The sequence below is a fragment of the Entelurus aequoreus genome, linkage group LG02, assembly GCF_033978785.1.
Source record: "Entelurus aequoreus isolate RoL-2023_Sb linkage group LG02, RoL_Eaeq_v1.1, whole genome shotgun sequence".
Classification (NCBI taxonomy): Eukaryota; Metazoa; Chordata; class Actinopteri; order Syngnathiformes; family Syngnathidae; genus Entelurus; species Entelurus aequoreus.
Genome location: NC_084732.1, coordinates 54594147 through 54621919, shown reverse-complemented (window position 1 = coordinate 54621919; position 27773 = coordinate 54594147). Strand labels below are relative to the sequence as shown.

The 27773-nt window shown below is 39.3% G+C and overlaps 1 protein-coding gene across 3 annotated transcripts; it reads right to left on the bottom strand.

Annotated features, from left to right (window-relative positions):
* Positions 1–889: 889 nt before the first annotated feature.
* Positions 890–27722, bottom strand: secisbp2l (SECIS binding protein 2-like). 3 transcript variants are annotated; one of them, XM_062029266.1, is made up of 19 exons: positions 27484–27722; positions 27238–27281; positions 20993–21204; positions 19477–19801; positions 19260–19398; positions 15698–15933; positions 15517–15541; positions 15044–15159; positions 14798–14908; positions 14601–14711; positions 13844–14011; positions 13577–13718; positions 9548–9723; positions 8903–9035; positions 8666–8828; positions 6350–6570; positions 6082–6236; positions 3845–4046; positions 894–1960 (listed from the first exon to the last, which is right to left on the bottom strand). In XM_062029266.1, exons 2-19 carry the CDS (start codon positions 27274–27276, stop codon positions 1368–1370), a joined length of 3267 nt encoding a protein of 1088 aa, XP_061885250.1. In that variant the 5' UTR covers positions 27277–27281; positions 27484–27722; the 3' UTR covers positions 894–1367. The 3 variants fall into 3 exon arrangements, with proteins under 3 accessions (XP_061885267.1, XP_061885250.1, XP_061885258.1); XM_062029283.1 differs by lacking the exon at positions 14601–14711 and having other exon boundaries at positions 890–1960; XM_062029274.1 differs by lacking the exon at positions 27238–27281 and having other exon boundaries at positions 896–1960.
* Positions 27723–27773: the final 51 nt, after the last annotated feature.

Below are 27773 nucleotides of genomic sequence, written 5' to 3'. Positions count from 1 at the left end.
ACACACACACACACACACACACACACACACACACACACACACACACACACACACACACACACTTCATTAAACCAGTTTGTTAATTTAGTTTTTGCTATACTGATCACAAGACTTACTGTATATAGTGCAGTACATACACCCTTGGAGTTGGAAACACTTTGATGATATGATGGCAATAGAAAAAGCAGACATTATCGAATTAAAAATACTATTTCAATACGCTCAAACATCACTTGATTAGATTAACATGTAAAATGGCTTCAAAAAACTGGTAGTTGTCTTTTTAAACAGTGGCAATGGTTAATGGAATAGGCCTATCTCAAGACCACAGAGCCATAACTAGGTTTTATTTGATTGATTTTGAATTAATTATTTTACAAATTCGATAAATGCAGCATTATAACCACATGAGAGCACTCCCCAGCTTTCTTAAGAGACAACTTGGAACAACTCTTTTAGTAGAAAGTCCTACTAAAGAAAAAAACGACAACACTTTTTTATGAAACACTGACAGCATCCAAAAGCTTAAGACATGAAAAACATGACAAACCAGTACACCTAAACACAGCTGTTTAGCTTCTTAGAAGTTAATTTTATCGTAATCAACAATGGTTATTTAAACATTAAAAAACACTTTCAGAAGACTGATGGAATTTCCAGCCATGCACAGATACTGTAAAACTAAACGGCAGCCAAGCGATCAAAAAAAAAAAAAATCTTCTTTCTCTCCCTCATGGAGAAGTGAGTTTGAGAAGTGCTCATATATGTACAAAAGTAAAGCTAATAAAACACAGCAAACTAAAGTAAGCTATGCGATTGTAAACACACACAATATATATGTGTGTATATATATATATATATATATATATATATATATATATATATATATATATATATATATATATATATATATATATATATATATATATATATATATACACACACACACACACATATATACATAGCTTTAAGTGTTCGGTGTTAAATTAACACAGGAGCAGAAAAGTTGCAACATCCCTTCTGCTGCGTTTGATCACTGGTTTGCCACTGTTCTTTACACTTTCTCCCAGAAATGACTCAAGAGAGTTCAACTTCGGATGAGGAAAATCGAAAAAAAAAAGTTTCTTCCGAATTCAAGTGTTGCAGGCTATGGGGGTTGAACAGGAGAGGGTTGAAAAGATCTCCTTTTTCACATAAACCTGCTGCTGTTTGGTCCTTGACCGTGTTTGAGTTGGTCTGTTGTGACAATACCTGAGGTGAGGTCTAGGGTCAGGCCTTGACGATGCCATGAGAACAGCAGCTGGTTTTTGCGATGAGAACATGTGACGGAAACAAAGGAAAGCAAAAGATGAGGATGAGAAGTGAACTCAGGATATGACCTTCTTAGCCTCCACCAGGTCTTTGCTCTCCACTTTCATATCTGGCAAATCAGCTGAAACTAAGCCCTCCTCATCCTCGCTCTGCACGCTCTCGTCGTCATCCTCCTCTTCTTCATCCTCCTCTGTGCTGTCCTGGCTTTTTCTCAGCTGCAGGTTCTCCAGGGTCTTTGACACCCACGACTCAATACGGCTGCTGAGGGTAGGCACCTCCTCCGAGATAGGCTCAGGTGTGTAGTCCTCTTCCTCCTCGTCCTCCTCGTCCGCCTCTTCCAACATCCCGGGAACCAAGGTAGAGGTAGTGGAGGTGATGGAGGAATTTAGTGGGCCCCTACAGCTGCCATCTAGCGATCCCGTCTCTGTGCTCTGCTGAGAGGCAAGCTCCAGGCGGTCATCGGTGCGGACCTCGTCCTGCTCCCCGTTACCCTGTGGGACGGCCCTCCCTAACACGGCAATGGTGCTGGGCGAGACAGCACTTGTGGAAACCTCTGGGGTCTCATTGTCTTTGAGCGGAGCGCAACATTTTTCAGGCTCAACTGGCTCCGGGGCATCTGAATTTTCCACCATACTTCTCCAGTTGGTCTCTGAAGGCAACACAAATACATTTATGTCTATGTTTCTTGTGACAAATACAACCTTACACCCAAGCAGAGCAAACATTAGGCACACTGTGTGAGACAAAAATACTAAAGTTACCTCAGAACGAGATGTGCTCCGATCGGTATTGGTCGATTTTCATGAAAAAGTTATGTCATCGGTCATGGCCCATACATTTCTTTTAATGCCGATCCTGTCTGACAGGCTATTTTTGGTCCCACGGCTGACAAGCAACTAGCAGCTAATTATGTGTCTCCACACACATCGTACTCAGTGGAACTGCTCCACTAAATGAATAATAATCACCTCCATTACGGCAAATAAACTAGAAAATGCAGTTTAAGTACCAATAACTAGTATCATTATCACTGGACGACGCGGATAAACATTTTATACACCAAGAACAAGCCAGGAACAGGAGCATTTAAGAAGTAGACTAAAAAGAGTCTTGAGAGAGGATAATATAACAACTGTTGGTGTGTCAGCATTGTCACAGTCAGTACACAACACAAAAAGAAGGCGGATTGATCCATACATTGGTGGTGTCGTACCACAAGTAACAAGAGGTAACGAGATATTTTTATTTTCTCAATGATTTTTTGTTGTTTTTGTTAATTTTTACAAACTTGGGGAACAAATCCTTGGACATGGGAAAACTTTGAGGGCAAAAAACATGATCCTAATTTATAAGAGTTGGTACTATAAATATTTTTACTTGTTTTCTATTTGTCTTAAGCTTTTTATATAAAATGTGTTTTATAAATAAAACCACACAAGATAAGCGAAATTGCCATTGATTCAATATGTGCATGTATAAGTAATTTTAAGAAAAAACATTTACTTGAGATATATATATATATATATATATATATATATATAGTTATCAGGATATAAAATTACCAATATCCAGATATATATGTTTGTCCATATCGCACAGCATTAGGTACACCTGCATTACTACTACCGTATCTTTCGGACTATAAGTCGCTCTGGTGTATAAGTCGCACCGGCCTAAATGCATAATAAAGAAGGAAAAAAACACATAAGTCGCACTGGAGTATAAGTCGCATTTTTGGGGGAAATTTATTTGATAAAACCCAACACCAAGAATAGACATTTGAAAGGCAATTTAAAATAAATAAAGAATAGTGAACAACAGGCTGAATAAGTGTACGTTATATGACTCATAAATAACCAACTGAGAAAGTGCCTGGTATGTTAACGTAACATATTATGGTAAGAGTCATTCAAATAACTACAACATATAGAACATGCTATACGTTTACCAAACAATCTGTCACTCCTAATCGCTAAATCCGATTAAATCTTATAAGTTTAGTCTCTTACGTGAATGAGCTAAATAATATTATTTGATATTTTACGGTAATGTGTTAATAATTTCACACATAAGTCGCTCCTGAGTATAAGTCGCACCGGCCAAACTACGAAAAAAACTGCGACTTATAGTCCAAAAAATACGGTATGTATAAATGTGTTAAAGACATTCAGCATATGATATATGATGTGTGGTGATTCTTGCAGTAATTATGTTCTGCACACTTTCCTGTCAATATTTGCACTTCTACCGTTACAAAGATGGTCAAAAAAGACAATATTGACAATAAGTATTAGTTATATCTATTGTTTTAGTGCTGATTCGCACTGTGGCCAATTTCAAATAGCTTGGTTAACATACTTAGCTATATGAGAGTATTATTTTGTTAAGTATGGTACGGTAGTGCAGTTTTACATCACCGCAGACTACAATCACAGCTAATTTAAATACAATTATTTTATCTTTAATCATCAGATCATACAGGTATACCTAATCGTGTGTCAACCAAACGGAGCATAATTTGCAATTGACTTACCATACTCCATTTCATTGACCTCTGAGATGGGCTCAGAGATGAAGGAGCAAAAGGAAACCGCAGAAGCAGCAGAGTGGTTGCGTGTATGTCCCACTTTTTTGACATGTTTCTCCTCAGCTTTCTCCTGTTCAAGAGCTGATACCATTACCTTGTAGGCCTTTCGAGCCTCTTCTGTTAGCGACACAAGATGGTCAAACAGACCCTGGTGTAGGAAGACAAGGGATACAAGAAATTAGGGCTGCGAATCTTTGGGTGTCCCACGATTCGATTCAATATCGATTCTTGGGGTCACGATTCGATTCAAAATCGATTTTTTCCGATTCAACGCAATTCTCAATTCAAAAACAATATTTTCCCGATTCAAAACTATTCTCTATTCATTCAATACATAGGATTTCAGCAGGATCTACCCCAGTCTGCTGACATGCAAGCAGAGTAGTAGATTTTTGTAAATAGCTTTTACAAATGTAAAGGACAATGTATTATCAACTGATTGCAATAATGTAAATTTGTTTTAACTATTACCGTATTTTCCGCACTATAAGGCGCACCTAAAACCCTCCAATTTTGTGAAAAGCTGACAGTGCGCTTTATAATCCGGTGCGCCTTATATATGGATCAATATTGAGCCACAACAAACCTAAACTTAATTTTCATAAAGTTTAGGTCCCGCAACTACGGTAAGCAGCCGCCAACTTAATTTTCCCCCGTAGAAGAAGTTCTTCTACGTAAGCAGCCGCCGACTTCATTTTCCCCCGTAGAAGAAGAAGTTCTTCTTGTATGGTAAGCAGCCGCCCCCGTAGAAGAAGAAGCGCGCGGTGCATGCTGGGATATATGACGTTTCATTTCCATTTGTGTGTTTATGTAAAGACCCCAAAATGGCTCCTACTAAGAGACACGCTTAGGACGCAGAGTTTAAACTCAAAGCGATCAGTCACGCAGTAGAACACGGATGACAGAAGGCGAACACACGTTCACCAAGACAGAGAGACAGCGCCGGACGACATACGCCACTATCTACCAGTGGATCGTAAATGCCTGGGCTGATATATCAGTCTCAACTGTGGTCCGAGCTTTCAGGAAGGCAGGAATTGTCACTGAACTGCTAGACAACAGCAGCGACACTGACTCGATTAATGACGACTTTGACGAGACGGAGCCGGGCATTTTGGATGCCGTATTCGCCCAACTGTTTAATTCGGACACTGAAGAAGAAGAATTTGAGCGATTCGTGGATGAGGAATAACTTCATAAAGTGAGCTTTACATGTTTATTTTGTGTGTTGTGTTGTGTGACATTAACGTTTGAGCAACGTTGAGTTATTGATATTGTTATTGGTCTGCACTATTTCGAGTGTTACTATATTGTGATTTACCGTAACACAAGTAAATCAGCTGTTTATTCATTTTGGGAGTGAACAGAGTTGTCAGAACACTGGTTTGCAATCTATTAATAAAGTTTGACTGACCTGACTGTTTTGTTGACATTCCCTTTAGTGCAGCTCCATCTAATGGAAGCATAGGTGCGCCTTATAATCCGGTGCACCTTATATATGAACAAAGTTTTGAAATATGCCATTCATTGAAGGTGCTCCTTATAGTGCGGAAAATACGGTAAATGAACCAAAAATATGACTTATTTTATCTTTGTGAAAATATTGGACACAGTGTGTTGTCAAGCTTATGAGATGCGATGCAAGTGTAAGCCACTGCTATTGTTCATTTTTTTATAAATGTCTAATGATAATGTCAATGAGGGATTTTTAATCACTGCTATGTTGAAATTGTAACTAATATTGATACTGTTGTTGATAATATTCATTTTTGTTTCACTACTTTTGGTTTGTTCTGTGTCGTGTTTGTGTCTCCTCTCAATTGCTCTGTTTATTGTAGTTCTGAGTGTTGCTGGGTCGGGTTTGGTTTTGGAATTGGATTGCATTGTTATGGTATTGCTGTGTATTGTTTTGTTGGATTGATTAATTTAAAAATATATATATATATATAAATAAAAAAAAAAAAAAAAAAATAATAATAATAAAAAAAATAATCAATTTTTAAAAAATGAGAATCGATTCTGAATTGCACAACGTGAGAATCGCGATTCGAATTCGAATCGATTTTTCCCACACCCCTACAAGGAATGGGAACCATGCATTTCATTTCTATGACAACTAGTCCAAAATGTACGCTACTTGAGTCGAGGCTTGGAAAGAATCAAAAGTGGAAATATTGCCTTACCTCAGCTCCGGAATAGTCGAAGATGCCAACAACGGTAACAGAAACCAGTTTGTTGACACAGCGCCCCAGCGCTTTTCTGCCTAGGGCAAACACGAATGGAATCCCCTGATCTCTGGCCATAGCAATAACATTGTACAGAGCTTCATCCAAGCCACCTGCAACACAGCCCACCATTCAAATGTTCGTAAGAGGAAAAGCTCTATGTGCTCGCTCGTGTTTAGCAAGTTTATATAAGTTTATCCAAGAACAGTTTTGTCAAAATCCTTACCTTTGGCTTGGACCTTTTCACAGTTGGGAGAGATAATGACGCACTTTATCTTAGACAACTTCATGTGCTTAGTGACCTCTCTGAGACCCATGACGAGACGGCGCTCCGACTTTGCATCATTGGGGTCATTCTGGTACACACACTCCTGAAAGCGGACCAGTTCCTGTAGCAGCACTGTTGCACTCTCATCTATCTCCTTGCTCAACACTTGGCTACAGTACCTGCAGGGGGCGACAACAAAACCAAAAACAATACTTACAATATGTGCCCCAGTAACTTGAAATAGCAGTAATTTTCATTGCTTCTATGTCATTTGAGATGATTGGCTGTATGGCATTAAGGCATTGATTCTCAACTGTGGGTCATGTTTTAAGTGGGTCCCCCATCAGTGAATGTGCCTTGCATTCTTGTCTGTGCTATTCAGTTTATTCACCGTCATTGAGGTGCGCATAATGTTTGAGCAAGCGGGGCAGGACATCAAGTGGGGACTTAACGTGGCTCAGAATACGGCGGTGTCCCGTGAGCAGAATAGGGACACAGATACAAATTTCTGCAGGACAAGAGTTTGTCATAAAGAGAGAAGTAACCTCTCATGGCTACTGCTCTCATTGTTTTGCATGGTGGAATTCTGCCTACAATGAAGACTCCCACTACGAAACAGTAGACTGGGGGGCGTTTTCTTCCCAATTTGGGAGATGGTCCAGTTGCACTGATTCCACTTCTCAGATATACCATTTATTTGAAGACAATTTCTGTCCAAATGTTTTTTATTTATACTTATTGTTCCTGATGTTCAATAAACTTGTTTTGTGCTGGGACACAGTGTTAACTTGCACTACCTCATATACAAACTGCACTGGTCAATAAATATTACATATTTTGGAAATTAGTCGTTACGATCAGGGTTTTATGCTACCAATCATCCATTAAAGAGATTGGTCAATAACGATCACATGTATTAACTGTAAATGTCTAAATGTATAAGCCACTGACAGTTTACCAGTAACATAATACTTAAACTAGTTCCTCATTTCTGTCACTACATACAGTACTTTACAAAATAAAGTCAACAGGACACAGTAACTAAACAAAAACAACTATGTACTCATCTAAATCATTTGGTTTTTGCCCTCAAAAGTTGTGTGTCCAGGGACTGATGTCCTGAATTTTTAAACTAAAAAAAAAAAAAAAACATTTTTGAGAAAATAAAAATACTGGTCTCAATCACGAGTATCGTGACTTGTATTGATACTACCCTTTATGTCAACGCCACCAATTTATGTATAGATCCACCCTCATCATGCATGTCATGTACTAGCTCTGACAATGCGGACACACCAGAAGTTGTTAAATTATCCTCTCTAGACTTTTATTAGGCTACTTGTTAATTTTTTGTAAACAGCTGTTTAATTTCTGCTGTAACAGGCTTTCATCTACACTTCCTAAACTTTAGTAAGCATTTAAGCTAGCTTAGCATGATTGCCACCGGCTTGCTCTTGGTGTCTTACATGTTCAGCCCTGTCCTCCCATGATGGGGGGGGGGGGGGTGTTTGGAAAAAAGGGGATTGGAATTAAAAGGCATTAATCGGCAATGCCGATCATTTTTTCATGACAATCAGCCGATACTGATCATTGGCTGATCAATCGGCAATTCTCAAAAAATTTGAGTTGAACATTTTATATAAAGCGGTGTTGGAGCATCTCACAAACAAGTTAAAGCCACTGCTTTAAGGGTTTTGAATCATGTAAAATACATCAAAACTTAACTAAAGTATAGCGTAATGGAGATAACTATGTCAATTTAGTGCAAATTAATTAGATTAAATTGAATAAAATGTTATTCATGCGTATGCTGTCATTCTTTACTTGTGTCTGATTAGATTTTAAAATGAAAACTTGGCTTTCATTATCTCTAAAAACAACAGCAGAATGCATGCATACAAGCTATAATGGAAAAGCAAGTAATATAATATGCAATAATGTAAATGTAGTGTGGCCAGAGCACAGCATGAGGAGCTCAGTAACAAGCACTGTTTGGAGGCTTTAAAATGCAAAATGTGTTAGAGAAGGGTGGGGAAACACAATAGGCCTATAGTAGAAGACACAAAGACACATTTATGGCTACTTGCATACATTTTTGCTGAAAAGGCAGAATGTGTCAGACATCTGTGCCACACTCTACAATTCAGCATTGTACAAAGTTTCGCCCCTACAAAAATACCCGCTAACTTTCAGATGTTTCTCCCGACAAAGGCTATTTATGGGTGGAACACATTTTTGCTAAAACCACATCAAAATTTCTGATGAGTCACTTACTCTCGGAAACGTCGACTGTGTATTATTGTAATTGTGTTGGAAGCCATGGGACTACCGATGCCAGAGCTTGAAGGAGAACCCTGGGACACAGGGGTGATGCTGTATGGAGAATTCTGACTGGCGGGGGACAGCGACGTGTCACTGGGAACACTGAGACCGTTTTCTGAAGCACAAAGAGAACTAATAATGAAAACACCATACCTATTAGCACCTATTATTTAAATGTTCATAGTTCACCTTCTTGAGATGCAGGTTCCTGCGATAGATCTTCAGTAAAATGTAAACAATCGTTCTCGTGCTCTTCTTGGCCGGATGACTCTTGATCTATGTGTGTTTTGCCTTTTTTGCCTTCTCGCTCCTTTAAAATAATCTACAAGAACAAAGACAAACTTACCATACAAATAAAAGTTTACCACCAAATGTTTAATGTTAACAAAAACACAATTATTCAAACCATTGTTTTAATTTTAGGCAACATAAAGAACACTATATGGACAAGTAGATCAGCAGGTCCCTCTCCAAAGAAGTTTGTTTTTGTTTTGGCCGATAAATTCCCCCAGACAAAATTCAAAAGATTGTAGAAAGTCTTCCAGGAAGAATAGACGCTATAAACTCTCCAGAATATATTCAATAATTTTCTGATGATTTAGCCAAATTATAGTTAAGAGCTAATAAAACCCCAAATTCAGTATTTCATTAAAATTACAAAAAGTGTCAAATGTTAAAAAACAGTTATGCTGGAATCAAAAAAATCAACTGAAAAAGGCGCCTTTAATTGGTCTGGGTCTCAAATTAACTCAAACTTTGCACATATTTCAATTTAAGATTAGGCTGTAGTGTATTTCTTTCACCGCTCCTGTATCATTTGCATCTATAACAAACCTTCTTTAGGGCAGTCGGTCGCTTGACTTTAGGGATCTCCCGCTCCTTTGCTCGTTTTATACGAGGAGCACTAGAATCCATAGTGTTAGAGGAGGCCAAGTGTGGTTGTTGATGACCCTTCAACATGGCTGCAAAGTTAGTAGAACCAGATCTGTGGAATGAAGCAGTTGTTCCAACTAGGGAGAAATATAACAAAGTGACAACACAAGCATGAGTCCAGCAGAGTTGGTTGGTAAATGTAAGCTGTAATGATTTGGACAAAGGCTGCACAATTATGGCCAAAAAAATGGGTCACAATTAATAATCATGAATATTCATTATGTTAGGTAAGACAGTGTTTTCCACAGGTCGGGAATGTGCTTGTGGTGATGGGGTCCCGTAGGTTGTGGGTTGGGGGCAAAGGGGAGTGCACGTAAACCTGACGTCATCATGTAATTTGTAAGGATAAAAGAAGTCTAACGAATGGGCTAAATACAGTTGTGCTCATAAGTTTACATACCCTGGGAGAATTTATGATTTCTTGGCCATTCTTCAGAGAATATGAATGATAACACAAAAACCTTTCTTCCACTCATGCTTAATGGTTGTGTGAAGCTATTTATTGGCAAACAACTGTGTTTATTATTTTCAAATCAAAATGACAAAAGAAAGTACCCAAATGACCCTGATCAAAAGTTTACATACCCTAGTGACTTTGATCTGATAACATGCACAAAAGTTGACACAAACAGGTTTGAATGGCTAATCAAGGTTCCAATCCTCACCTGTGACATGTTTGTTTGTAATTAATGTGGGTGTATAAAAGGTCAGTGAGCTTCTGGGCTTCTGACAGACCATTGCATCTTTCATCAAGTGCTGCACATATGTTTCTGGATACTGAGTCATGGGGAAGGCAAAATAATTGTCAAAAGATCTGCGAGAAAAGGTAATTGAAATACATAAAACAGGAAAGGGGTATAAAAAGATATCCAAGGAATTGAGAATGCCAATCAGCAGTGTTCAAATGCTGATTAAGTGGAAAATGAGGGATTCAGGTAGACCAGCAAAGATTTCAGCCACAACAGCCAGGAAAATTGTTCGCGATGCAAAGAAAAATCCACAAATAACTTCAGCTGAAATAGACTTAGACTTCGACAAACTTTAATGATCCACAAGGGAAATTGTTCAACACAGTAGCTCAGTTACAATGATGGAAAGTGTAAGGATGGAAAGGAAAATGCAGGTATAAATAGGCTAATATAGCGATAAAAAATCTAACATATATACGAATATATACATAATATGTGTACAGAATAATATATCTACAGATATATTATATTATGTCTATAACATATATACAATATATACCAATGACCATGTACAATATTACAGTATATACAGTATATGTGACAGCAGCAGCATAAAATAGAGAGTAGATCCAGCAGGAAATAGAAAATAGACATTATAAACAAAGAGAAGTAGCTAACATGTCAGGTGTCAGGTAATAGGCAGATGTCATCTATTGCTGTATGGCGAGTGATTATACAGCTGGATGGAGTGTGGAATGAAGGAGTTCTTGAATCGCACAGTGCGGGAAGGAAGTTGAAGGAGCCTGTTGGAGTATGAGCTCCGCTGTCCCTTAATAGTCAGGTGGAGTGGGTGGGCAGGATTGTCCATGATGGCGAGCAGTTTGTCCAGTGTCCTCCTATCCCTCACTGACAAACTCCTCCAACTGCGTGCCAATAGTTTGGCCGGCTTTCCGGATCAGTTTATCAATCCGGTTTGAGTCCATTTTGCTGGTGCTGCTCCCCCAACAAACCACTGCAAAGTACAGGGCACTGGCCACAACAGACTGATAAAATATCTCCAACAGCTTGCTGCACACATTAAAGGACCTAAGCTTCCTCAGGAAAAAGAGTCTGCTCATGCCCTTCTTGTAAACAGCTTTGCAGTTGTCCTTTCAGTCCAGTCTGCTGTTCAAGTGGACTCCCAGGTACTTATACTGCTCCACTACTGCAACCTCCAGGCCCTGGATCTAGATGGGCTCCACCGGGGTCACTCTCTTCCTGAAGTCGATGACCAGCTCCTTGGTCTTGTCCACATTAAGGACCAGATGGTTCGCCTGAGACCACTCCACAAAGTCAGCGATCAGTGTCCTGTACTCCAATTCCCGTCCCTCTCTGATACACCCGACCACAGCAGAGTCGTCAGAGTATTTCTGCAGGTGGCAGGACCTGAAACTATACTGGAAGTCTGAGGTGTACAGGGTGAACAGGAAAGGAGACAGGACGGTCCCCTGTGGAGCACCTACACCACTGACCACAGTATCCGACAGGGAGCTCCCCAGTCGCACAAACTGGGGCCTGTCAGACAAGTAATCAGTGATCCAGGAGACAATGGATGAACTGACACCCATCCTGAGCAACTTGTCACTCATCAGAATTGGCTGAATGGTGTTAAAGGCACTAGAGAAATCAAAAAACATGATCCTCACAGGACTCTCTGAAAAATTGTGGTGTGGCTGTTTCAAGATGCACAATAAGGAGGCACTTGAAGAAAAATGGGCTGTGTGGTCGAGTGGCCAAAGAGTTTAATTTTGGTCTCATCACTCCAAATTACTTTGTTCCAGAAGTTTTGAGGCTTGTCTCTGTGCTGTTTGGCGTAATGTAAGCGGGATACTTTGTGACATTTGCGCAGAAATGGCTTTCTTCTGGTGACTCGACCATGCAGCCCATTTTTCTTTTCTTTCTTCTGGCTGTTGTGGCTGAAATCTTTGCTGGTCTACCTGAATCCCTCATTTTCCACTTCTTAATCAGCATTTGAACACTGCTGATTGGCATTCTTAATTCCTTGGATATGTTTTTTTCTAATAAATGCACATAACATTGAAATTGCACTTTTACCACAAGATCACTATACAGTATATTACTTACATATTTTTTGAAAGAAATAAAAACTGTGCAGCCAAAAAATAAGTACAAGATAATAAATAACCAAACTAAACAAAACTCTGATAAAGTATGATAAATTGAGTCAACATATTTAACACACATTTAAAAATGTTTTAATTGGAGAATGTGTGTTTGATTTTTACACAAACAAGTGCTTAGCATTAACATACAAACTGCAGATGCTAACATGTCCTCATATGTGTTTGAATAAAGTTTTTGTTATGCAAGTCAAACATTTAAGATGGGGTTAGCTGCCAGAATAGGTTAGCTGCCAGAATATACTTTTTTTTTAACCTTGTTTGTGGTTTGTTGCTCTTAAATATGCAGAATGCTCTGTTTTACAGTGCAAACATTTCAACCGAATTGATCGCAAAATCTCACCCTCGTCTTCTTTGAGCCATTTGCTCTTTCCACTTTGTTGTTTTTCTTTTGAGCCATATCTCTATCGACATTCAGTTCTTTTTATGTTTTTTTGGGGTACATTAAAAAAAAGTCGCTTTCCGCGGGAGTCCTTACCCGTTTTTCTTTATTAACATAACAGCAGTACGGTCTCAAACCCTGAATTTCCACTGAATGCGAACTATGGGCCTGCTGCAATGCAAGCGCCCATTCACTGCTACGGCCGCGGACCGGCTTCACCTTCTGCCGTTCAGCAATACCAGTCCACACAGTGAAAAAGCCTGGACTTTTTTACGAGATCTCGCCCTGAAGACGGAGTATTTTATTTTGAAAGTAATGTGAAGTTCTGCAGGCGGTGGAAACGGACACATTGACTTGAATAAAAACAAAAATAGTCCGCCGGCGCGCGTATGCCACTCTGTATTCAGTGGAAATTCGAGGCAACGCACGCTGAGGACTTTGTAGAAATTAAACGAGGAGACCGGCTGCAGCATCCCGCAAAAGGTCATTGAGGTCTGGCGTGGGCGGCAGTGCTTCACGGGGGCTTCTGCTGCCACGACTGTGAAAGTGCTTGATTTGATATGTAACACAGCATGCTTTTTAAATGGTAAAATTGTTGACTATAAACCATGGAACACCTTAATTTGATTAATTGTGCAGCCCTAACTTAGACAATAAGTACCAATTTTAGCGGTGATACCTGTAAAACACAATGGCTTGGTATTGGTGAGTTGTCTGGCCTTCATCGACTGCTGCTCTTTAGCCAATGCTGCCAGCATGTCTCCTAAGTCCAGCTCGACAAGAGTTTTGCTCTTCTTGCCTGCTGTCTTGGTGAGCGCCTCCTGCCAGGTAGGATAAATGAAGGATACACCAAGGTCACCCCGCTAATCCAGTCATGGGCCAGTTGCAGTCAAGGGAGCCTAACATAATTCCATGTTGTGTGGATCAAAGCAGCATTGCACAGTACCTTTAATTTCTGCTGTTCCATGCTGATCTCAGAGTATTCTTGAGCAGTGGCCAAGGCAGCAGCCAGGGCCTTTTTCCTATGGCTTTTGGCTCTCTTGGCAACAGATGTGGTAATTGGGATTGGTGTCTGCACAATGCTGATAGGGGAGTTCTGTGGTAGGTGTTCTATCTGTGATAAACAAATGTAATACTAAGTCACTATTGGGCAAATGTTGAGCACATAGAGCCATGTTTCATTAGTTGGTTTATTTACAGTTTTTCATTGACATAGTTCCTATCCCGCCGATGTTGTGTCTGTTTAAACACACCATCAGCCAATAAAATAATAATTCAATTATCGCACCAAAGATGACAGACTTTGGAGAAGCGGGCAAAAAGGATATTGATGAGTTTTAGGGGAGAGCTATTGAGAACTAAAAAGAAAGCCGTGATCTGCTTCTATTTTAGGTGCTTGGGTAGGGTAGGTCAAATCACTAATGCATTATACATGACAAATGAACCAAAGTAGAATGTCTCCCTAAAATATAATCAACATGAATTAATTCTGATTGCAAATGTAAACATTTGAATGTTTACATCATTTAGCAAATAAACATCTCATTGAAATGTTCCAACCCTTTGTTACTGTGGCTTATACACTGCACATGAACACAAATTAAATCAGAGTTTACTACGCCAAAGTGTACAATGGGAAACAGAATCCGATTACTCCTTTTTGGTTGGTGCAAACTTAGTCTACTGGTATGCAATACACCTACCACGTTTTTATGTAGTTTAGGCTGCATTTGCGTCATGGCTGGAGTTGGTTCTACTTTGGTGCCACGCTGGGTAGCACTTAAAGTGGGTAAATCTGGGAACTCATCTTCATCCTTATGATATATAAATTACATCTCAGCACAATGAATGCAAAAAACATAAAAAGCATGTACCTTTCATAAAGTATTCATAGTCTCACCTCAAAGTAAAGAGGCTTTGGATTAAGCCCATCATTTGTGGCCACCACTGGCTGCAGTCTTTGTTCTGACTGGTTTGTCTGAACATGCTTTGGACAACCACTATGAAAATCCTAAAAAGCAGAAGGTGAAAAAACAATCAGAAAGAAAATCTGTACCGGTATTTATATAATTATAATGATCATAGGTAAAAAAAAAAAAAAACCACACACACACAAAACAAACAAGTGGGCTGTACTCTACAGCACCTGTGTGAAGCTCCTCTGTTCATGATTCTTCCTGTGGTCTGCTCTGTGAAATTGGCCATTCCTGTCTCCCCAGGAATTATGGGTAGCCTGAGAAGCTACATTTGCCCATGTACCTGCTAGTGGACACAAAAAGCCACACTGGTAACTTAACATTGATCAGAGTATATAGGGTTTTTATAGTTATATTAAAAAGTTCACCCTTACAAAGATAATAATTGTACTCTTGTAATACAGCTCATTAGAATTAACTGCTTGCCAACTACAACCAACTAACATGATTACATTGCCATTGTTCAATTTATATGACTGATACTGTAAAACAAAACTGATAGGAATTAGCTTTCCTCTGACATAATTTTGGATCCGCTTTTGGATATTAGGTGAGAATCAGGTTCCAAAGACATGTAACAGTGAGAGCTTCATGTATAGAGGTGAGCCCAGCAAAGCATTCAGACATTCACAATCAAACTTACTTGTCATTACACCAGTCTCAACCCCCTAAAAATAAAGAAGAAAAGGGATAGCTTGATATAAACCTGTTTTTGCACCAGCAGTTGATAGACTTGATTAGCAATATAACATTTAACATCTACTGCACATGTAAATTAGATACAGTATAATATAATTCCACCTTTTTTCAGTTTATTATCAAACCTTTTGCCATACTGTGGATGTTGTAGAGGTCTCCATTGTTCGCTGTGTTACCCCTGCTGCCTGGTTATGTTTGGGGCTACAGTAGCCACTGTCGCTGTCTATATCCGCCTCACTGGTGCTCTGATCATAGTAGCTTTCAGACAGATTAGATGACTGCAGCTTCTTTGTTCGGTTCTTCCACAGCAGGGGACTGGCCTGCTCTGCAGTACACTGCCCGGACACCTCAATTGGGAAATCTGAGGGTGACATATGGGAAGAAAGTCAATACAAGAGTTGTATTAAAAATATATGCTTTCACAAAGACAATAATGTGCAGATATGACTGACATTGTCAGAGGGGTATAGACTTCTGGCATCAATCAAATAGGCAATAAATTCAATATTCTGATCTGTTTGCTTTTAGTTATTTAGCAGGACCATACACAATGCATAAACTTTTGTCACTAAGTCCTGTAAATACCGACAAACTGAAAAAGAGGGTTTGCATTGATTCCAAAATATTTTTGCACTTTTCCGGAACAGAGACCGACCATATCTACAGATTAGTAGCAATTGCTCTAAGACTTCAAAATAAGCTCAGCTTCCCCAGAAGGAAAAAAAAAAAGTGGTGAAATGTGTACTTTCGTGTTTACATTAAGTAACTAGATATTGCACAAAAAGGAGTTCAACATTTGAATGCTACTTATTATTACAGGTCACTGACGGGACTTTCGTCTCATAGGATTGATGATTTAGAACAGTCTACATGCAAAAACAATGTCATTGTGACTGGGCTTCACCTTACAAATAGGCCGTTATGCCAGTGCAGCTGATTACAGAAGAGAACAAGGTGGTGGCCAACTCTCTTCATTCAAAGGGGGTGGGAAAATGAATGTCAGCAACATCAATACATGTATTCCATTGTCTGCCAGTAATAACACCACACCTGTCATAGTCAAAGTTACCAACTAAAGAAACAAGGTGGCATTGCTGAAGCAGAAAAAAACAAGCTGAAATGAACAAACGTCTACGTCAGGGGTGCCCATTACGTCGATCGCGAGCTACCGGTCGATCATAGCGGGTGTGTCAGTCTATCGCCAGCCAGGCATTAAAAAAACAGACCTAAAAATGAGCGATCTTCAATCTTCACTATGACGTCACTTTCGTCACTTGATTGACATTCACGGCACCTGAGGGTCTTGTGAGATGACACTGACTGCAGCGAGATCATTATTAAGAAAAAATGACAGAAAAGAGGGTGAGAAACACTTTTTATTTCAATAGACTCTTGCGCCGTACCTGCTGTCAAAACCCTAAAGGCCGACTGCACAGTTCCTGTCTTCACAATAAAAGTGCTGCTTCAAGGATGAAGAAGCAGGAGCCTGCGCTAACAAAATAACAGTCTCAGGAAGCCAGAGCGCACACAAGCTAACAAGCTACAGAGTTTGCCGTCAATGTATTTCTTGTAAAGTGTATAAAAACGAGTATGGAAGCTGGAAAAATAAGATGCCAAAAACCAACCACTTTCATGTGGTATTGGACAGAAAGGAGGACTTTATTTCTCCTCAATTTGAAAATGTGGACGTTATCAGCACTACTGTCTGATTCCAATCGATGCAAGTCATAAGGATCAGGTAATACACCAACTTATATTCTTGTCTTCATTAAAGAAAGGAATCTATATGTGTTAAACATGCTTGTATTATCATTAAACACCTTTAACTTGTTAACAAAAACGTCTCTTTTATAAATAAATCAATATAAATTATATATATGAATGAGGTAGATCCCCTCGACTTGGTCAATTGAAAAGTAGCTCGCCTGCAAAAAAACTGTGGGCACCCCTGCTCTACGTCAATGAGCATTTGAAAAATGAGATTAATTGCAATTAAATACTTTAATCGTTTGACAGCCCGAGTTCCTACTTCCGTAAACAAACGCTTGTGTATTCTAATCATGGCAGACTTCGTAACATCAAATCACTACAGCGCCAAAAACATGCTGCCATTTAATACAGTTGAAAAAATAGCATTTAAAAAAATGCTGCGAACATTTGACAGACATTTGTCTTGTTATGTCATGTCAAGGCCGCAGAGATTCCAAGTGATTAGCCTGTAGGCCACACAGTCAGGAGATCAGGACATGTCTGTGTGGAGTTTGCATGTTCTCGATTTTTTTCCCCCGGGGTTTCCTCCAACATTCCAGTGTTTAGTGATTATTATTTGATGTATTAAAAAATTATCATGGAATTATTACTAGATTATAATTGACCTTGCCCTGTAAAGTACGACCCACATAACGGATACGCATGCACCATAGCTTTATGTGTTATCAGCTAACGATGACCATTTGGGAAAGTTTAGCTACCAACATTGGCTATCATTGAATGTATATTCTCAATCACAATCAATCAATTATGCCCGTGTGGGAACATATGGGTTCAGATCAGGGGATGTCGCTGTGGTTTGTGAAGCCCTTTTAGGAATTTGTGATTGAGGACTATACATATAAATTGTGATTGAAGTTGAAAACAGCCCCATTAATTTAGTTCAACACCCTCTTGTCTTTACATACAGAGAATGAACAAAATTGAAATGACAGAATTTAAGCAAATAAATTATTGTACGGCCATAAAGAAATGTAGTAATGTAACCATGTGATCATACCACCTACCACAAAAAGGTCACAGTGATCCGTTTATAAAGCCTTACGCTTCCTCCATGGAGATAGGACTTGGTGCTAAGAAACCTGCTATTGTTAACAGCTTCATAATAGTGATGCTGTGTGTTTGTGCTCTTTTAGTTTAGAAATGTGTTCATTAATGTATATATTTGCTAGTACAGTACTTTGGTATTGCAATGGCATACTTGAAATGCACCCGCATTGATAACAGAGTTACAAAAAAAATGGCAGAAAATTTAACCGAAACTTGTGCAAAGGTACAGAACGTGTGTTCCAAAGCCAATATGGTTTCAGAAGGAATTCAAGCACAACAGTGACCTTGCAAACAGTATCAAGGCTGGTGACATCATGAGCTGCACATACTCAAATAACTGGACCTAACTGGAATCGCGACATTCCCTTTAGTTTAGAAGCACAAACATTAGCATCATCAACCTGTAAGACCAGATGCTGCTCTTACTGACACTGGATCTGACTTATGCACTGAAACAAAACTGTGTTCTGAGAACGTACGATATTTTCTGTGAAACATTTGTGAGTTGATATAAAAACATACACAATATTTACTACCTGAAAATGTATAAGTAGAAACTAAGAATAGGTGCATTTTTTTTAACAGATATATTGAAGTTAAAGTACCAATGATTGTCACACACACAGTAGGTGTGGTGAAATGTGTTCACCCCCTGGGAGGTGAGGGGAGCAGTGGGCAGCAGCGGTGGCCGCGAACGGATATCATTTAACCCCCAATTCCAACCCTTGATGCTGAGTGCCAAGCAGTGAGGTAATGGGTCCCATTTTTATAGTATTTGGTATGACTAGGCCAGGGTTTGAACTCACAATCTACCGATCTCAGTAGGTTAGAGTAGAATATATTATTTATTACCAGGAGTATGTTTACCTGTCTGCTGAGCTGCATCCACCAGTAGAACTTTCTTACTTCTACCATCAGGTCCAATTGTGCACACCTCCTTCTGGATCATTACATTCCTGGGTGGGGGACGGCGACCCCTCGGAGGCTGGCAAACACTTACCTGATGCTGTTTTATAAAAATGGTGTGCGTTTACTGTTATCTTCACTGTGAGATTATTACAATAAGAGAGTCATCCCTTTGTACCTTTGGGAGATTAGGTTGGACCATGCCTCTTTCTCGTTGATTTGTCATCCCATAAGTTGGCACAACAGGGAGAGTCCTATCACCAACATCTGCCGAAACTTGGTTAACAACCCCAGGTTGCAGTGGCCCTGCATAGGTGCCAGGGAATGTTTGGTAGAATCCCATCATTGGGGGACACGGGGCAGGCATAATCTGGTAGTAGGCATAGTCATTGGACACATGTGGCTGAGGGGAGGACATGATTGGGTAGGCAAGGTAGGGACCACCAGGGCTTGGGTTAGGCTGCTGCCAGCGCGGCTCCCCTCCATTGTACATTAGATGTTGCCTGCGAAGCAAAAAGAAAGTCAGTTTTGTACTGGAACTTTGTCTTTGAAATGCTGATTCAGAACAAATTATTTACATTACCAGAAAACTCTAAACCCACTAATAACCACAGATAATAGATACAGCAGCCAATCAATATTGCTTAACTTTAGCATTCATGTGCTGCTATAGTTGCATAAGTTAATATAGGATTAGACAGTACTACTCCTACAATTCTGATTTGATCCTAATTAAAATCAGATCAAATAAGGTCATGACTGAACAATCATGAAATCTCCATTTGGTCTAAAGGAGCTGAAGTTGGCCACCAATGTTTAGGTGTGTTAATCGGGTGTGTTCATGATACGCAAACATGTGGACATTTTTACAACCAACCAACTATAGCAGTCATTTCCTTGCATTCAATTGGAGGATGGGGGTGTGGGGGACAAAGGAACGGATGCGTGCACTGAGCAGGACATTGAAGATCACTGTGGACAAAGAAAAGAGCTGCTGGAAACACTGGTGGTGCGCCCATCTCATTTAGCAACTCTGCACCAGTATCCAATCCTTGTTATGGGGTTTTAAACTTAAAGAAATGTAAAAATATGCATTGAAAATGTGGTATAAAAAATACTTTTTTGTCATTTAAATGCACAGCACGTTCATTGCATAATTGGCATTCACATCATTTTCAGTCAAAAGACTGGCTGCTGGAGACAGACCGCCGATCTTGGTTTAGTAGCAGTAGCATAATGTAGTAAACTCATCATTGTTAGGTATTCAGCAAAAGAAAAATCCCAAAAGGAGCTGGTGGTTCTTGAGTAGTATAAAATTGCAACACAGATCTCTACATAAAACAGTGCACTTAAAAATAACGTGGAAATATGAAAAAGTTTGTGTGTCATTATGTCTCTCTCATGGGACTCTTAACTGGACTTGGAGAATAGGCGTAGTCATGCTATCAGAGATGAGTGCTCATGCATTTGTGCAGAGCCATAACAATGATGGGAGTGGAAAAATCACGAAAAGAGGGGCGGCTACTTGACGTGATGAATCTTGAGTTCAACGGTAAGATGCAATACACCTTAGAAGAAGAGAAACGTGCAAGCTCAATAACTCGGTCTAATTAGTATCTCACTTGACGTAGTAAAACAAACCCTCTTTAAAGAGACCCTTTTCTACATATCCCACCTTGTGATATTGACAGTACCTGTTGTGTTGGTTCTCCTGCACAAAAGGGTAACAGGTGATGAGGTAGCTCGGTATAGGAGTGGTTTCAACCCCTCCATTACTCCCTCGTATGCCTTCACCACCTCCTCCTCCACTTGCTGGCTCTCCGAGAAGACTCATACTGATCAGGGATCCTTCGAGACCTTTTTTCTGTGGGATGAATGGTTCCACTTCGGCTGAAAGTTTCACATCCTGCAAAAAGCACAAGGAATGTGAGCAACAGATAAAACATTTATTCTATAATATACTTTCGAGTAAGAAACATGTCTAAATGTGAAGGTTGACATACAAAGTACCCGTCAAACAATTTAGAATTCAACCAAAACGTATCTCAAAGCACTGTTATGTATGACATCCCGCGAGTTAAAGTCTGACAAGTTAAGCAAACATTAAAGGGGAACTTTAATTTTGCCTATCGTTCACAATCATTATGAAAGACATGACAACGGATGTATTTGTTTTAAATGCATTCTAACTATTAAATGAATGCAATTAAAAGTCCACTTACAATGTAGCCTATGGGAGCCGCTCTATTGTGCCTATAAAGCCCTTAAAACATCTAAATACCTCCATTAAGGTTTTATATAAATACTGTAAGTATATATGTAATGTAATAACAGGCACATTTATACAAACATTTAATATTTATGTACAAACCCCATTTCCATATGAGTTGGGAAATTGTGTTAGATATAAATATAAACGGAATACAATGATTTGCAAATCCTTTTCAACCCATATTCAATTGAATGCACTACAAAGACAATATATTTGATGTTCAAACTCATAAACTTTATTTATTTTTTGCAAATAATAATTAACTTAGAATTTCATGGCTGCAACATGTGCCAAAGTAGTTGGGAAAGGGCATGTTCACCACTGTTACATGGCCTTTCCTTTTAACAACACTCAGTAAACGTTTGGGAACTGAGGAGACACATTTTTTAAGCCTCTCAGGTGGAATTCTTTCCCATTCTTGCTTGATGTACAGCTTAAGTTGTTCAACAGTCCAGTGGTCTCCGTTGTGGTATTTTAGGCTTCATAATGCGCCACACATTTTCAATGGGAGACAGGTCTGGACTACAGGCAGGCCAGTCTAGTACCCGCACTCTTTTACTATGAAGCCACGTTGATGTAACACGTGGCTTGGCATTGTCTTGCTGAAACAAGCAGGGGCGTCCATGGTAACGTTGCTTGGATGGCAACATATGTTGCTCCAAAACCTGTATGTACCTTTCAGCATTAATGGCGCCTTCACAGATGTGCAAGTTACCCATGTCTTGGGCACTAATACACCCCCATACCATCACAGATGCTGGCTTTTCAACTTTGCGCCTATAACAATCCGGATGGTTCTTTTCCTCTTTGGTCCGGAGGACACGACGTCCACAGTTTCCAAAAACAATTTGAAATGTGGACGCGTCAGACCACAGAACACTTTTCCACTTTGTATCAGTCCATCTTAGATGAGCTCAGGCCCAGCGAAGCCGACGGCGTTTCTGGGTGTTGTTGATAAACGGTTTTCGCCTTGCATAGGAGAGTTTTAACTTGCACTTACAGATGTAGCGACCAACTGTAGTTACTGACAGTGGGTTTCTGAAATGTTCCTGAGCCCATGTGGTGATATCCTTTACACACTGATGTCGCTTGTTGATGCAGTACAGCCTGAGGGATCGAAGGTCACGGGCTTAGCTGCTTACTTGCAGTGATTTCTCCAGATTCTCTGAACCCTTTGATGATATTACGGACCGTAGATGGTGAAATCCCTAAATTCCTTGCAATAGCTGGTTGAGAAAGGTTTTTCTTAAACTGTTCAACAATTTGCTCACGCATTTGTTGACAAAGTGGTGACCCTCACCCCATCCTTGTTTGTGAATGACTGAGCATTTCATGGAATCTACTTTTATACCCAATCATGGCACCCACCTGTTCCCAATTTGCCTGTTCACCTGTGGGATGTTCCAAATAAGTGTTTGATGAGCATTCCTCAACTTTATCAGTATTTATTGCCACCTTTCCCAACTTCTTTGTCACGTGTTGCTGGCATCAAATTCTAAAGTTAATGATTTGCAAAAAAAAAAAGTTTATCAGTTTGAACATCAAATATGTTGTCTTTGTAGCATATTCAACTGAATATGGGTTGAAATTGATTTGCAAATCATTGTATTCCGTTTATATTTACATCTAACACAATTTCCCAACTCATATGGAAACGGGGTTTGTATTTTGATCACTTTAAGCATCACGTTTGCTTTTTTTTTCCAACTATATCACTGATTACTACTCACTGCAGACTTTGAGAGCCAACAAACATAAAACATCACTTACTGTACAATGTCTGCTGTCATTAGGATGCTGACTGCTAGGATGTTCATATATTCCCTTTTAGATGAAAAATGACTCAGAATCAAGCATCTTTTTGTGTCGTTCTCTGCATTTCCGGATCTAAATTGCCTGTCAAAGTGACCCAACATGTCGAAATACGTTGTCCTACTATCCAGGCAAGAGGCATGATTTATGATCTAAAATAAAGTTTAGATCATAAGGAAAGGAAACGAGGAAGCAGCTCATTAGTAGATCATAGCAATATAGGCACACACGCTCATGACCACGGCACGGCTTTAAATAGTTTGTCAGTGTTAGCGCTTATAACTAGGGCTGGGCGATATGGACGAAAAAGTATATCTCTATATATTTTTGCTTAAACTCGATATTCCATATATATCTCGATATATTTTCCGGTGAAAGTATACATATAAAGATATTCATTTTTGAACGAGATTCACTGAAATTGAACTGAATGACAACTGTACTGTAAACAGTCAGTGGCACTTTTATTAACCCAGTTAGTCAAGATTGGTATTAACAGCAGAGAAAATAAACTGTTTAAGTAGCACAAAATTACATAACATAAATAAAATAGAAAAATATTATTTCTCCGTAAAAATAAATAACAACTGTGCAAATACATTTTTTTTATCAAACTCAGATAAAAAATAAATTTGCAGGCAGGCATTTTTTAATTCCCAGTCGACGATGTAATGGACTGTTAACATGTATGGTTCTGATCAGCGCCAAGTAAGTGATTACCTAATTGTGCGGCTATGATCTTCCTCACTTCGGCATACATTTTTGCCAGCATTTCTTGTGCAAAATATGCCCGGCATGGCAACTCGAAAACAGTTTTGATTTGGACTTACATGATAAACAACTCAAATGAATGATTTATCCAGACGCATACATTTGTCCAAATGTGGCCAAGTAGACGCATTGTGGGTTTCCAGGACGTCGTCTACATCGCTAAAAGAAAAATCTAAGGAAGAGAATCCCTATGCCATCTTCCACTAGTTTTTTTAAATATATAAATCACCCGCTTGAATATTCCCTCTTCTCTTCTTCGACTCTCTCGTCGTCATTTGGGATGTCTGTTGTGATTTCCCCTCCTGGTTCGATGACCTGCCCTATCTTGGCTCTGATTAGCCTGTCAGTAAAGTTTTGCTCTAATCTTAACCAATCGTGACTCATCATAGTAAACAACCAACCAATCATGGACGTTCTTATACGAGCACGTCTTGGAATGAGGAAGGGGAGGGGTTTAGTAGCCCATGGAGTTTTGAGAGGGAGTGGGACGCGGGGGAGAACAAAGAACACAACAAATAAGCGGTAATTTTAACATAAAATAAATTATATCGATACTAAGATATTTTCTTAATTCATATCTTGTTTAAAAATATATCGATATATCTTACAAACTCGATATATCGCCCAGCCCTACTTATAAGAATATCACTAATGCTTGGTTAATATTCCAGTCACTAAATGTAAATAGAGTATTGTTGGCGTTTTTGGATGGTTATTTATTAGGTTTAATAGGCGGAATAGAGGCCTCCTTTGGCTCCATTGTGAGATGACTTTTATTTACAAGTTAGAATGCATTAGAAAAAAATACATCCATCGTCATATCTTTCACAATGTTTGTGAACGATAGGCAAAATTCTAAAAAAAAGTGAAGTTCCCCTTTTACGGTGCTGTTTTCACAGGAGGGATCTGCATCATACGAATGGATTAAAACATGGAGAAAAAAAATCACATCAAATCAAATGTTACTATGTAAAATAAGCAATCCTCAGCCATGTCTCAATAATTCTATCCATGTGTGTACTATAGTGGTGAACTTCTTTTTACACTCATGACTAGGAAGAATGTAAAAAAGTGAACTGCATTAGGCAAACCTGTGATGCAAATCAAATTTGCATTACGCCTCATCATTCTATTTAGTACGGTGTTTTTGTTTTTAAGTTCTAATGGTAACAATGTTTATTTATTTTTAGCCTTATATAACTAAGGAAATGTTCAAATGTTACCTAAAAAAATTGTACTTTCATTTAATAAAGGTTTAATAAGAAAATCATTTTTTCTTTCCTATATTTCCTATGTGAACATTTGTTTTAAATTATGAATATATCAGTGTTTTTATTTATTCCGTGCCTGTGGCTTATGATATAAAAAGTACAAAAAGGCAATTTTTACAGCATACACCAGCTTTTTTTGTTTCATGCCACACATGTTTTTGTCAGGTTTTCAGTTAAGACAATCAGGAAACTACCACTGTTGACATTTACGGAGTTCATTTTCATCATAGTGTAATAAATTTATTTTGTAATACATACTTTAAAATAAATGGTTATTGAGTTATTTTTTTAAGCGGTTCAAGACAGACAATTAAAGAGGGTTGAACGAGTTTAGCGAACAAAGAGGCTTCTTAATTACTCTGAAACAGTGCTCAGGGTGCAAGTTACAGTGTAGTCTGTGGATGTGAGAGACATCTATTGTATCCCACCACCAATGGCAGCAAGTGTTTTTCTCCCACTTTTCCTTCAAGAATGCAACAGATTTTGACTCCTCTACAAAAGAAATATGACAGATTAAGCGTAGATCGCACAGTCGGTAAAACCAAACTAAATTGCGCCTCTGAAGATTCAGGACATGGCTGAAAGAAGCGGTTGTTCTAAGCTTGTATAATGCTACTCTACATGTGATAGCAGGCTGTTACAGGATTATGTCTGAGAGGATAACGGAGATAGTAGCATTTGGTTAACTAATTATTTGTCCAGGTACAGCATGGAAGGCCCACGTTCACAAGCAGTGAAATTTGAGTATCATAAATAATTTGTTTTTTGTTTGGAAATGCTATGAGATAATTTGTTGCTTGACCGACCGTGCACTCATGTTAGTGTGAGCGGATGAGGGAGAATAGCTGCGATTGTGAAAGTTGCATTGAGGTCAGACCCAGATGTGCATCATTTGGAGATGTTCGAGCCAACACGGATTAGACCAGGATCCACTGATCTCACGAGCCTTTGTTCTTGCAACAACTGATGGTCACTTTTGAACATAATACACTCATAACACAAGGACCTTTCTATTCAACCATGTTCTGCTGACTTGGTTTTGACTAGTCGCCACCCGGATCATTTTGGTGCACATGTAGAAAAATATTCACTCCTACTGAAAATTTAGAACATCTACATGACTAGAGGAGATTGTGAGAAAATATACCTCCAAGAAACATTCACGATTCTGTGTTGTTTTGGGGATGTGAGAGGAAGCCGGAGCCCTCTGAGAATCCACACGCAAGAATAGGAGGAACATGTTAACTGCACAAATATATTTTAAATGTGGTTCTCCTGATTGTGAGGCCCGAAAATCTCTGTTACAGATCTTCAAACATAATTGCATCACAACCCAAACACACTAAAATGTCCCTGCATTGTTGTGAACACTGACGTCAGTGGAATGTCATAAATGTTGACGAACCAGACATTCTCCCTTTCCACGAAGCTCGCAACCTCACCTGAAAACACTTGCTGAATGGATGCACGCAAGTTTACACGCCTCGATTTGGATATAAACAAGTCAATGGTTGCTCAGCTGTTGCTCTGATTACAGTTGTCGTCCAATGACAGCTGATAGGCTTTGGCTTCACATAGCTCGCCAAGCTAGCATTAACAGACGCCGCTCTTGTGTCATTTAATCATTAACAGCTTAAAAATGTCAAACTCCCGTGTAGATAAAAGAAATAAAAACGTACATTTGCGATATAGAATGAAACGTATATGAAAGAGTGACGCCTGTGTTTGCTGATAAACGCTGATGTCGTTAGCTCTACAGCCGCTGCTAGCCAAATGGACAACAGTTTGCCTTACTGTTAGTTGAATTACTTACCACAAACGCACAGCTCACAACAACTTGGGATTTTTGCATTCGTCCTAATACACAAACAAAATTGAAAGGCAAAACGTAAAGACAAGACTGTCATTTGGAATGAAGGAAAATCATTATTTTTAAACAAAAAACTGTTCTGGGCCCCATTGTTATTGTAACAACACGTTAAGGCTCTACCCACGACATTACATTCTAACGTTTAACCAAAAAAAAGTCACCGAAAATGTGATTGTTAAAATGCTCTACCTTAATGTCACTTGCATCCATGTCAGTCGCCGACAGAGCGTCGTTGACCCCCGAGTGGACGTCAGGATGGCATCTTGATGTTCTTCATTGTGAAAAATTTCTAAAATCCCCGAAGATCTGGTGCGATATACACTGGCTTCTTACTGAAAGTACGGCGGCGGTAAGCGGGTCCGCTAGCTGTTAGCTATGCTACTAGCTGACTGCGAATAAAGCCGGACTACAGTGGGAGTGGAAACGGTCGTCACCTGAGCGGAAGTAGTTGGGGCCCAAGGACGCCCCTATTGGCTAGA